The sequence below is a fragment of the Pezoporus wallicus genome, unplaced genomic scaffold (assembly GCF_028554395.1).
Source record: "Pezoporus wallicus isolate ANWC-B61680 ecotype Strahan unplaced genomic scaffold, APGP_CSIRO_Pwel_v1 scaffold_6445, whole genome shotgun sequence".
In the NCBI taxonomy this organism is placed as follows: domain Eukaryota; kingdom Metazoa; phylum Chordata; class Aves; order Psittaciformes; family Psittacidae; genus Pezoporus; species Pezoporus wallicus.
The window spans coordinates 4,312,366-4,325,430 of record NW_026641753.1 but is presented as its reverse complement, the minus strand read 5'-3'; the positions used below and the strand labels follow the sequence as shown (position 1 = coordinate 4,325,430).

Sequence of the window (13,065 nt, the reverse complement as noted above, 5' to 3'; positions counted from 1 at the left end):
CCACAGGTTCTGCTCCAAGATAATGGATACCAGACTATACAGAACAGAAATTAACAGTGATCAACTTCTCTAACGTACCTGGCACAGAAACGTAATTAACAAGTATACCTATCTTAAATCTAGCAGATGTTGAATCCAGGCACATTTAACTTTAAGAGAAAAATATTAATAAGAATTAAAAAAAAAAGAGGGAGAGAAAGCCTTACTTCAGCCTGTAATCAATTTGAACACAATGATATTCTATTTATAGCAACATTTCTACATGTTTCAGTCTTATATTATTTATTCGGATCATTCCTATCACAATGAAATATTAATGTTGAGAAAGTGGTTACTCTATTAAGGACCTATCCTATGTTTAGATTTTAATATTGATCTCCACTATTTGGAATAATTAATCATTCTGTACAAAACTGTATTTGTCTGACTTTGTGTTATAATATGATCAGAAGTTTAGCATCTTCCCCACCATGATGCTGTGATTAAATTTATATTTTGACCTATTCCTAAAGGCAATTTAGTTATTCCAACAGAAGGGGGAAAAGGGGGTACCGCCACTTTAAAAGCTTCAATCTCTTTGACATTGCTGGCAGTGTATGGGAACATTAATGCATCTGTCATGATAACAAGCTAAGAATAACATCTAGACATCAAACCGAGCAGAGAATCCATCTGAAGTGATTCATTCAGATCTGTCTCATTGATTTATTAAACACAGGGCAACATCTGCAGCCTCACAGAGCCGCTTGGCAAAATTAATGCAAGATCAATTCAAATGGAAAAAAGTGCAAAAGAGATAAATCAAAACACAATTTGCATGCAGTTCCACAATCAGGCTTATTGGGTGCAAATGCTCAATTTCCCTCCCAAAGCAAATGAGTTTAAATGTTGTTTTATCTTTGTAGAATTGTGTGATTTGAAGTGACAGTGAAGAGTTCTGCAGGTTGAAATGGTGAAAAGAAAAAAAAAGGAGAAGAAATGCTTGCAAAGACCTTTTGAATATGCAACAAGAATATCATTAATACCTAATTGTTTAGCTTTTTTGTCTTTGCTACAAAAACACAGTATTTTTCGGTTGTAGAAGTCTCGGTAGAAAATTACATATGTATTATGCATATACACATGCAGGAAACACACAAATACTCCATTTTGGAGGAAAAGCATGTTACACTTCAAATGGGGAGCTCTATTGACATGAAAAAAAAGAAGGGAATTTTAATCAAGGCTTCTCCAGATTAGATATGCATCTGATAAAAAAAAATCAAGTATTTTAGTAGTTTTGAACAAGCATAAGCTTTCAAGATGCCTAAAAAGAAAGAGGGATTTTTCCAAAAGTATAATTAATCTGCTCAGAAGTGGAAAAATTCCTTTCTGCATCTCTAGCAGAATCCACTAGGCTAGTGATCTCTCTCACAAATATTTTAAGTGAGCCTCCTTTCCAAGAAGGAAAGGGAAATTGAGAAACTGACAATTTTTGTTTTAACCTGCTAGAACCTTCAAAACCCACAAGTTTGGCCAAGTCTGAAACACACTAAATATTTACTTAGTCAAAGAAGTTGATATCATCAGATGTCCACATTTAAAATCAATATACAAGGAATCTCTGCGCAGCGCTACATGACTGGATTGCTTTAATTATAAACTTGACATCATTCTCCTAATAAAAGGGAGTATTGCTGACTATAAGGTAGCTTTTAATAGACAACATGACAAGACCCTCATTATCTCATAAAATAAAATGTCTGCATTTACTGCTTAAATTCATTTCTAAAGCCTTTTATTGTTTGTGAATAGCCCAAGTAATACAAAATATTAGCTTAACTAGATACTTTAAGTCAGAAAAATAAGCCATGTATTAAAACACTGTTTTCTGGGAATTATTCTTACTATTTACTGGATAATCCAGACCAACACTATGCTTTTTCAGTAGCAAACAGCACCCAAACACAGAAACCCCATAAAACAATCATACTCATATAATCCTAATTTTAAGGATTGTCACATTTACCATCATAAAAATGTTCTCACTATGGTTTTAAATTTCATTTTTAAGTAAAACTTCGTTATAGTTTTCTACTTTAAGTAAATGTTATGCTTTACTACTAAAATTAAGCATGTGTCCATAATTAAAGGAGTCTTCTAAGATACTGCAAATTAGTAATTAAATTGTCTAAATATGTTGTACTCACTCTTCACTTGACGATGCTACCTGTAATGAAATGAACAGTTAGTTTCATTTCACAAACCTTGCTTCCAAATTAGGTTAGATGATGATGGCTAACAATAATCAAAGTTAGGAACATTCTGTTTACAGGTGAATGAAATTTATACAGGTACTGTTTAAAAAAATACAAAGGTCAAAAATGCTAACTATAGGTAACTAATGTTACATACAGAGGACAAACAAACAAAAAACTTTCACTTGCAGGTATATTTTTCTCTGCAGCTTAGTTGAGCTTGCCCACAAAGCTCATAAACTCAACACAGCAAGAGAAGTAGAATTTCTCTTTTTTTCCAGTTATATGTAATAGAGAGTTAACACTGCAATAGAAATAAAATGAAAGTGTGCACAAACATATGAGATGTTGACTGTCAGAAGTGAACTAACATTGAAAACAATGATAGCCAGAATTTCTTACTGCTTTTTCTGGCAGCTCGAGTTTACTTTCTGCAGTATTCAAATATGTATATAAATATCTATAAATTCATATATATATACACACACATGTACACATACACACTAAAAAAAGCAATGCGCAACATTCCGAGTTGAAAATAATGCTTGAGTCATGCAGCGGAACAATACACATCAAAGGGTTTGCTTCTAAAAGATCACTTTCTTCCAAGACTTAACTTCCCAGGTACAGACCCTAAATCTGTATGTATAGCTGTAACAGCGGTACTGTGTTATATCTGCTTGGTACCATGCACTGCAGTGGTTCCTAGGTCACTGCACAGCAAGCAAGAATTAGCTCACTTGTGTATTTAGCTAGTTTTAGCCAACATACGCCCCAACTAGCACTGATCATTCAAGGAAAAAAAAAAAAGAGCTGTAAATAAAATGACATATTAAGTATTCAATTAGCATGATGGAATATACCTAACATTAAGTTACAACACTTGAGAGAAGTTTCATGTGTGCTGATAACATCACGCATTACACCTGAAACCGTGAAGGCAAAATACATCAGCAGGTTATTCGAACCAGCTGCATTTAAAGAGATATAAACCATGGCCAAGTGATGTTTCAATAAACAAGAAACATTTTAGGGAATGTACAGGGATCTGGTGCTCCTGAACATGTAAAAAATGCACAGTGTTTTCATAACTAGGCAGGAAGTGATTGTGCTTAAACACGTGTTGAATGCACTTAGTTGAGAGCTTTGACTCCATTGAGACTTGTTTCTGACCTACTGGATGCCCTCTCAGCAGTGCCCTTGCCGGATCTTCAGCCTTTGCCCAGGTCTTCGTTCTACTGACTGCTCCTTTCAGACCCACTCTCAGAGCATCACTCGGCTCCTCACTCACACACAGCTCCTCTGGCCTCCCCTCTCAGCTGCTCCTTGCATTACTTATTCCCTTATCCTATCATGCCTTAAGTCTACGAAACACAAGTTTTGAATACTTAATATCCAGCATTTCTAGATTTTAAATCATTGGTTGAAAGAGAGAAGAAATCAGACTGCATCTAAAGGCTGCACTGTCAAATCTCCTATTTCCCCAAAGAAAAACTTTGGCACGGTCTCAGAAACTAAAAAGACTTATTTCTTTAATGGTCAACTTTCAGGCTAGTCGAGTTTCAGGAATATTTCAGAGAAGCATTTACATGCTAAGAGTGTCCCTTAGTAATCCTACATTAATTTTATTTAAGTACATTAGCCTCAGACCTTACTTTTAACACCATCATTTTAACATGGCAGTGGTTATGATGTCACAGGGGTGCAAGACACTGAAACAGGCAGCGGGAGAAGGTGTCACAGAAACACAACACGAGCACGAGAAAAGGCAGGTACTTCAAATAAACACGGCTAGGAAATGAGTGCAAGCTTGCCTCGAGTGTCACCTGTAACATAAAATGATTTGAAACAAACCAAATACTGCTATTCACGAAAGGACGTCCGGTCTGCTCCCGCCTCAGCTCCAGGTGGCAAGAACAGGATCAGGCCCCAAATCAGTGCTTGCTGAAGGTGTTATTAAAAATACCCCACCCAACACTACACGTTCGGTGCTGAGCAGCCAAAAGTAGCGACACGAAAACAAAGTTAACAAATATCCGCATGCTGCACGTCAGACACCGCGCTCAAAGCTCTGCGAGACAACCTCCATGAAGAAAAGTTTCCTGCCAGGCTGAAAGCAGGAGCACACCGAAATGTAAATGTTTCTAAGGAGGTACCGCAGGAACTGCTGAACTAGTCATGTCATCTCCACACACCCTGCCTCGCATCCGACCCCACTGCACTTGGTGTTTCTATTGAGCTCCGAGAAGGGTTTTGTGTTTATCAGATCATTATCATTTCTAAAGGCAGCAGCTATAAGGATTGTAACCCCAAGTACGAAGGACCCAGCAGGGATCTCCCAGGAATATCACCCGCTCCGGGCTCGCCAAGGCAGGGGCTGCTCCCGCACCAGCACTCTCAACTGCGGGACGCACCATTATTCCGGCTCGGTAATGGGCAACAGTTTGCCCGTAGCCGCCGCCCGCCTCCCTTGCGGGCACCGGCCGGGAGTCGACAGCCGCAGCCCGCGCCCACCCTCCCGGGAGCGAGGGATCCTGAGGAGAACCGAGAGTTGCAGCGGAAAAAAAACACGGATAAAACTTTTGTGTTATTTGTGCGCAGCGTAAACGGGAACTCTGCTCCCACTGCTAAGGGAAAAGTTTGCAGACGGGCGCGCAGAACGGATCCGCTGTCCAGCGGTCCCGGGAGATGGGGGAATCCCGCAGCTCACGCTGGTACCGCCGCGGGGGTCACCCCCCACACACCGCCGGCACCGCCAACCCCGGCCCCACGCCCCGGCCCGCCCGGGACTGCGGCGCGCAGCGCTCGGAAAGGACTCCCCCACCTCCCGCCGCAGGAGCCCCGGCGAGCGGAGACACGGGACCCATCACCCCCGCCCCGGGCACGGCTCCCCGGGGGCCGGAGGAAGCGCCAAGTTCGGCTGCTCACCTCGCGTTGGTGCAATCGTTATACAAAGTTTCGAAGTCCTTCCTGGTGATGAGCTTGCAGCGGTTGACGCCGGGCTGGATGGCCCCCAGCCCCCGCAGGATGCGGACCTGCTCCACCGTGCACACCACGGGCGATATATCCAGCCGCTTCAGCTTGGTGTAGACCGTGTGCAGCCCTCCCACCAGGTGCTTGAGGAAGAGATCAAAGACCTGCGGCAAGCAGATCAGCTCCTGCCCCTCCACGAGGAACGAGGCCACCTTCACCCCGTGCAGGTCGACCATCTTACACTCGTTGCCTCCGCCGCCGCCGCCGCCACCGCCCGCGCCGGCCCCGCCGCTGCCCGCGGAGAGGAAACTGTTGACGAGGCTGTTGGTGAGGCGCGGAGACTCCGCGGGGCTGGAGTACAGCGGGTCCGCCCGAAACAAGCCTGCCGAGCCCCCCGCGCCGCCGCTGGAAGTTGCGGCGATGACGGGCGGCGCGGAGACAGCCATGGCCAGCCCGGCTCCCCGCCGCTCGCCTCAGCCCCGCGCTTTGCTCTACTACTAAAAACAGAGCCGCGCGCCCGCCCTCCCACACGCAGCGGCCGCCGCCAGCCGCGCGCCCAGACCCCTCCCCAGCGCCGCCGGGGGGGGGGGAAGAGTGACAGCGCCCTCCAGCCAATGCGCCCCGCCCGCCTCCAGCGCGGCCCCGGAGAGTGGCTGCGGGCGGCGGGGCGGGGCGGGGCAGCGCCAGCCGCAGCACCTGGGCCGCGGGGCGTGAGGCGGCCGAGCCGGGCCGGGGTGCGTGTGAGGAGAGCGCGGTCCGGCCGCGGGAACTTCCTCGGCAGCCGCGGGCTGGGAAAGTTTCGGGGAGCTCTTCGGGGGCCGCGAGGGGATCCCGCGGCTCAGCCCCGGCGCTCTGAGGGAGAGGAGGGCAAGGCTGCGGCTGTTCCACCGCAGGTCCGGGCGCCGGCCCTCTTCCCCGAATAGTTTCAGCGGTCGCTGCGCTCTGGTACGTCCCTGAGTGTCAAAACACCTGTGCCCTCACACAGCCGAAAGATAACCGGGAGAGAGGGGGGCGGTGTGAGGGGAAGTTTAGCAGCGCGAGTCTCCGTTAAATAAATAATGCACCCGACTTTCCACATCTTAACTGTGGACCAGCAACCCGTTATTATTCTCTTGTGTGAAGAGACGGTGGAGGACGTGGCAGCAAACAAACTAAGCCCGCCAGTCACTCAGTGAGGGGAGAGTGTGAGAGATGTGGAAGTTGGTGATAGGGCACAGGAGGCAAAGTCTGTTCTCGGGAGGTCTTGCGTGTAATTGCATGTAATTTCCAGATTCAAGTGTGGCATCAATTGTGTTTTAGATACAATGGCATCAGTCCTCTCCTCAAGCTTGACTGTAAGGCAGCCTCCAGAAGCACCATATGGTCCCTCATTCAGCTGCACACAAGTAAAACCCAGCAGTCTTGGGAACCAGACAGATCCTCTGCCTCTTTCACCTGAAGCAGGTCAGTTGACAAAAGAACTGCTAAGCTTCATGCATCCCTTCTCCCTGAACAACTGGACTCAAAAGATGGCATATAAATTTCATATAAAGGAGTTGAATCTGCTTGATATACACCTGGCTAGAGTGGTGATATGCTTACCTTCTCCTAGTGTACTCACATTACATCTCTTTTCCCAGCCTCCTCCTTCTTTTCCTTTGTATTAACATCATTTTTTTCTTGTTTCCACTTTTTTCAGTCTCTTTCCTTATTTCCTAGTCCTCTAACTTCTTCACACCCCTCTTTTTTTAACTTCCTCCTAAAGTGTTCAGTAAACAAAGCAAGCACAAAAGTATTAATAAAACTTTTCAAGTTGATACCAAACAAGCAATGCCAACAGAGTATTTCAGCTATTTCCATGATCGCACTGCTTTGTATGCCATCTTCTTCCTTTTGTTAAGCTTGCTTATTTAGGCACCCTATCTGCAAAGTTTAGTATTTTTGCATTATGAATAATCCCATTTTAGATGAGGGGAAATGAAATGCTATATTTGTTAAATTATATTAACTAAATTACACTCTGCAGGCACCAATCCATCAATTATATGTGCATTCCAAGATGAGTAGCCACTTGTTTTACGCCCCTAGCCTAGGTGCCTAAAACCAATGCAAAATTTTCACATAAACTAGGCTTAAGTGAATACCTTTCAATAAGAATGCTCATATTTCGTAAACTACTTGATGCCTCATTCTAGGAGCGGAAGTTCTGTGGCATAGGGCTTTTCACACCGGCAAAGTGTTTAGTACAGTCAAGTCCTGAACTAATCCGAGATCATTATATACTGGAAATGATAGAAGTAACCAATAACTGACTTCAGATAGAAACTTCTGGGATTTAATCTTCTGGATGTAATTGCTATTAGGAGATTTAATAAATCAGATCCAAACACTGCCCTTTTAAAGAGATTTTTTGCTTTGAGATTAATGTGACAATCAAATTGCACCATAAGAATTCTTTCTCCTTTTTGACTTTAATGTCTTTCATAAGCTAAACATATTTCTAAATAAGACTGAATTTTTGCAAGGCCAGAGGAAGCCTTGCGCATCAACACCCAGCAAGTTGGAGTGGCATGAAGCAATATAAAATCATAAAGGCTGTAGTAAAAACAGTACCCTTGAGAGGTGACTATCCATGGAGAGAAGAACTGCTCTCAAACTCAGAAAATGCACAAGGTTTGAGAATTAATACCAGGCAGCTGTTCAGTTAAACTAAGCATATAAAAATCAACTATATCAATGGATATTATTATTTCGCTGTGATTTTATTAAAGACAAGGCAAAGTTACTAAGGCCTAACAATCACACAGTAGTATCTTGTCAGTTGTAAAGTATCCAGATGGTTTATTTGAACAGAGTCCAGCAGTAAGCAACTTGAATGTGTAGAAACCAGTAAGCCTCCCTATAGCTAAATTATTTTATTTATTTAAAGTTTCAGTATTTTTGTTCTTTTTGACTGGTATGCAAAATACTCTGTTTTCTTCACACGTTCATCTATAGAAATTCTGGTGTACTGTGTATTAGTCCTATTCAAAAATTGTCTGTATGGCAAAATGTCAAGCAAAGGTTTTGTTGCATTTGTTTGTTTTTGTTGTTATCATCATTACATATGCCCTACTGGAGTGAAATGCGGAAGAGCTCTTTTCTGAGACATGGGAGGAGAGAGGAAAGCCCAAGTCATTCCAGACAGGGCCAGTCAACAGCATTCTGGAAATCACTTTTTGCCAGCTGGCATAAATGTGGCTATTGGCTTACAAGGATCCTATAGAGAAAATGATGGGTGACACAACTGACTAGGAGGCAACAATGATGAAAAATAATGACAGCTTTTTAAGTGACACAGTAGGGAATTAATTAAAAATAATAATAATTTTGTTTCAAAAACCCAGGAAAGCTCAATAAGGATGTTTGTGTTTTATCCTGGTCTACTGTAGCCAAATATGGGGCAGGACAATAGAAAAAAGAATTCCATAGATATTACCATGTAAAAAGTCCTGAGGATTTATTTATTTTCTTAGTATAAAGAAATTTTTCTATAGACTTGATACAGGTATGTCCAATGTAGATTGTAGAAGGAGAAAATGCCAGGTTTTAGTGAAGAACTTGGATCTTTACTAAAATAAATAGGAGGGATAAATGTGAACTTTGATTTACAAGGATCAGAGGGAACTGTGGGCCCAAAATGAAGAATGAAAGAAGGAACTGAAAGATGTATTTGCAACGCACCCTCGTCATAATGAAATGAAACACCTTTTTTTCTGAGCTCCAGTCTGACTTGAGCCCTAGTGACACTGATAGTCTCCTAGTCCTTAACAAAAAAAAATTACTCAGGGCCCAGCCTAAATCTCTTAACTTACCGTGGTGATCTTTGAGTTTGTATCATGAGCATGCAGACCACCGATACTGCTAATTCTGAAGAAAGGCTTAAAAAGGAAGAAAAAACATTATTAATATTTTGCTAGGTTAGTGTTTAATTCCTTGGTTTCCTTGGGAAAGAGTAAGCATGATTATATTAACAAATGTAGGCCACTGACGTGAGAAAAAGAAGAGGCTGAAATTAGTATGTCATTCTTAGTGCCCACATTTTTCTAGATGCACTAGTACTTGACACTTGTATTCAATTTATTTCTGACATTTCAGTAAATTTTTTTTGGAATTGTGGATTAAAACTTCCCACCTCAACATCAAGGATTTTATATAAAACCAATGAATCTAAATGCCTAAGTATCAATAGAAAAATGATCCCTTCTTCTCTTATGTAATTAAATGTATTGTATTAATGTGTGTATAATGCAGAATCAATAAATAATGAATTACCACTGATTGTAATTGAATGTTTTCATAATTTTATTGTCAGCCATGATAAATAATCAGTACATTTATACTGCATTAAATTAATTAGTGTGTCATTTCTATTACATACATCAGCAGTGAAGTAATGCAGTGACATCTGTTTCTAATGTTTTAAAGATGTGGTATTCCTTATTAAGTAAAAGGAAGAGTTATTAGAGGTATTTCCTGTGATTGGCAGTTATACTGGTACAGTCAAAGAGATCAAATAATGGAACTTGCACTCTTGGCAAATACTGCATTTCAGCCCCTGATGGCAGTGAGTAGCAATGACTGGAGTGAATTTTGCTGCTTCAGGCTTTCAGAAAATCCTACCCACCTTTCTAGAGAAAGTAAGAGTGGATCTTCTCTTCCTAATACAGTTAGGGAAGATTCTAACATGCAAAATAATTAACAGTCTACAGAAGAACTGAGCATCCACATCCATTTCTATATTGATTTTTCTGCCTCAGTCCTCTGAATGTAAAAAGGAATTGACAAGGGCAAGAGTAGAATAGGAAGAATAAAATATACAGAAGGGAACACAGCAAGTAAACTTAAGTTAGACTGTGCCAGAAAGAGGATTATTTTTTAAATGACTAGGTATTAGAAAATGAGTGATCACCTGGGAGCAGGGTGATGCGAAGTAAAATACACTGAGCAACAATTACGGAGTGTCGTAAAGGTCTGGGGGTCATTATTAATGTTGTCTTTTCCAAGACAATTATGGACATCCTTAATTTTTCTGTACCATTACACCGTCTTTAAAAAGAACAACTAGAAAATCTAATGTTAGGGCTTATCTTACCAGAGAGTTCATCATCCATAAAACAGCTTTAGATAGAGCCTTGGGTGACATGATCTAGTGTGAGGCATCCATGCCCATGGCAGGAGGTTGGAACTAGATGATCTTAAGGTCCTTTACAACCCTAACCATTCTATGAATCTTAATCGTAATTTTTTCATACTATCAATGTACATCATCATTTTAAGCAAAGCTAAAAAAAAAAATCTTTTCAGTGCAAGTCTCAGAACTGGCTTTCAACCACTCACTGACTATCTTTGCACAAATTTGAGAGAGTGGTCTCTGGAGCAAACATGTGCATACAGCAATTTGTCCACATGGCTTGCCTTGAATGCAGGAAACTCCCGCCTCACTTTAAATCACCTGTCTGGGTATGACTGACAGCTGCCTAAGTTACTGGCAGTAGCTATACATTTATTACTCTGGATCCTCTAACATCATGTTCCAGTTCTCTGTGAGTCTGCATCTGTAGGATTCCTCCCTGTGCAATTTTTGGGTGTGATGCTGAGCCTGTGCTTGGGACAGTCCTCAACAGCCACTGCCTTTGTGACAAGCTCTCCTGACCACTTACTATGGAACCTGAGAAAACTAAATCACAAAAAATACTGTCTCAGACAAGGTCCCATCTACTTTTCCTATTAATTAAAATGTCACTTAATTGTTTTAAGTGATGTGCCCTTTAAAGCTTAGACACTGTCACTTTTTGTCTAGATGATGTGTAATTACCTTCCTTCTTAAGGAAAGGAGTATGTGGTATAAAAATGTGACCAGTAGTTTTCAGGTTGTTCCAGTGAAATATAAGAAAACAAAACTATGATGATTCTAAGATGAAGTTGTTGCTAATGATTAGCTACTTCAATCTGGTTTTTGAATTTGATTGAGGATACAGTGCAACAAAATCGCAAAGCCAGGACCTTACTATAACAAGGCTGTATTATATGAGGTACAGTGAATTAAGGGTCAGTATTGGCATCTTTCCTTCTTCAGGAAGAAAAAATAATTCCATTAGATGTGTACTGAAGTTAAAATGCACTTTATAGCAAACTTCTATGAACACAATACTATGTACTCAAATATATTCATTAAGTCTTTATACTTGCTTGTTAATACTCCCAGAGTATTATCTCTCACTCTGTATTTGCAGGTCAGCTAAAGAAGGCAAAAGTTTTCTTGTACTGTTTGAGCATCTCAGCCGTAATCTGAGGGCACCACCATCTAGTGGGATAAGAAGGTATTTAATTTTTCTTTACATTGTTTTTATATTTTTAAACGTGGACATTACATTCTACTTCAAGCAGCAATAAAAAAGTAATCTTCTATGGTTTCTTTAAATGTATAAGGCTTGTGTGGACCTTTCATTAATTCTCATTCTTCTGTTTAACTGAAAAGCATTTTCCAATAAAATCTTAAGAGTTGTTTCCATGAAAATAGGTTTTCATAAACAGTATTTTATCAATGAGAAAACAATTTATAGCTATCCAGACTCAGTAGAAGCGTAATTGATTTATTGAATAAGTATTTTTAGTATGTTATTGAATCTGCTTTGTGGAAATCCAATTGGGAGAATTATTAATACTGTGAAAGTAATTATCTTGAGCTCATCTTTAAAACCAGTATGTATTTTAGACTGTAAAGATCCATAGTTGCAGTTTTCCGTACACCCATTAAGTATACGGCATGTGGTTGTAAGTGTAGTCCAACCATTAAGTCTCATCAAAACAAATCTCAAAACTGAATGCAAAGCATTCACTTTACCTTGCCTCTCAGCGTGACCATTTGTTGTACTTTGCCCATACTGATACGTGGACTGTTACCTGTTCTTGCTTTTCTTTTCATGCACTTAACAATTAAAAAGAGTAATGGCAGGATTTTATATGGGGCAGGGAGAAAAACGAGGGTGAGCAGTGTGTATTTATTTTTTGTTTTTTTAGCAGAGAATGCATGCATCTGCAGCTGTTATCCTAAGATGCCTCCTTGTGTTCAGGTCTCATTGATCTTGTTACTGCTTTTCACACATAGGGGGATAATTCAGGAGTACCTATCTTTTATAAGTGTGACAGCAAATATTAAGAAATTACCATATTCTAAAATTGCATAGGTATTTTGATATTTTTATATCTAAACTGGTAATGAAATAAATAATTAAGTACTTCATGACACAGATAATATTTTAGTAGTCAGAATTTGGGCCTGCTTCTGTTTCCATGGAAGTGAATGGTATTTTTGCCTCAGATACTAATAGTTATTTCAATGTTTTACTCTCTTCAAATTATAGAAATCTTATTGACAGAAAGTGGCATCAATGGGTATTCTGCATTGTACATCAATTTTATGATACTGTCTTTTAAAATACTACATTTCTGCTTAAAGCCATGCTGTAATATCAATCTATGCTTCCATTTCTTTCTGAAATCAATCTGGAGTTTTGAGTAAAAATCAATGGAACTGGTCCAAACTGGTTGAGGTTTTACATGCCACCTTGACTCTTTGATCCCTAAACCACAAGCCTAAGAAGGTTAGAGACATTTCATTTAGAATGTAAATAAAAGATTTCTAAATACTTTCATTTGGAATGCTGTTTGCAGTTGGTAAGGTCCAGGATGTTCTGCCTCCCACTGCCTTAGAAGAACAAAAATCCTAAATTAGAGGTCTAGGACATATATAGGGAGTTAGGAAGACAGTCTAGCATGCATAGGGAATGCAGTCTAGGGTGCATAGGGAAGTTTAGGTCAGTAATCTGTGCAA

At 40.7% G+C, this 13,065-nt stretch overlaps 1 protein-coding gene and 1 long non-coding RNA gene across 5 annotated transcripts in view; one reads left to right on the top strand and one right to left on the bottom strand.

Annotated features, from left to right (window-relative positions):
* Window positions 1–5,777, bottom strand: part of DACH2 (dachshund family transcription factor 2) — a 283,298-nt gene extending 277,521 nt beyond the window's left edge. For 3 of the 4 annotated variants that reach the window (XM_057425136.1, XM_057425138.1, XM_057425139.1), the window contains exon 1: window positions 5,166–5,777. In XM_057425136.1, the coding sequence (XP_057281119.1) occupies window positions 5,166–5,656 (491 nt within the window). In that variant the 5' untranslated portion in view covers window positions 5,657–5,777. The remainder of the gene's footprint in view (window positions 1–5,165) is intronic. The other variant, XM_057425137.1, reaches the window with a different exon arrangement.
* A 247-nt stretch (window positions 5,778–6,024) lies between these two features.
* Window positions 6,025–12,066, top strand: LOC130607808 (uncharacterized). Its single transcript, XR_008974363.1, has 3 exons — window positions 6,025–6,155; window positions 6,510–6,653; window positions 11,465–12,066. It is a non-coding gene; the product is annotated as an uncharacterized LOC130607808 (long non-coding RNA).
* The last annotated feature ends 999 nt before the right edge of the window (window positions 12,067–13,065 follow it).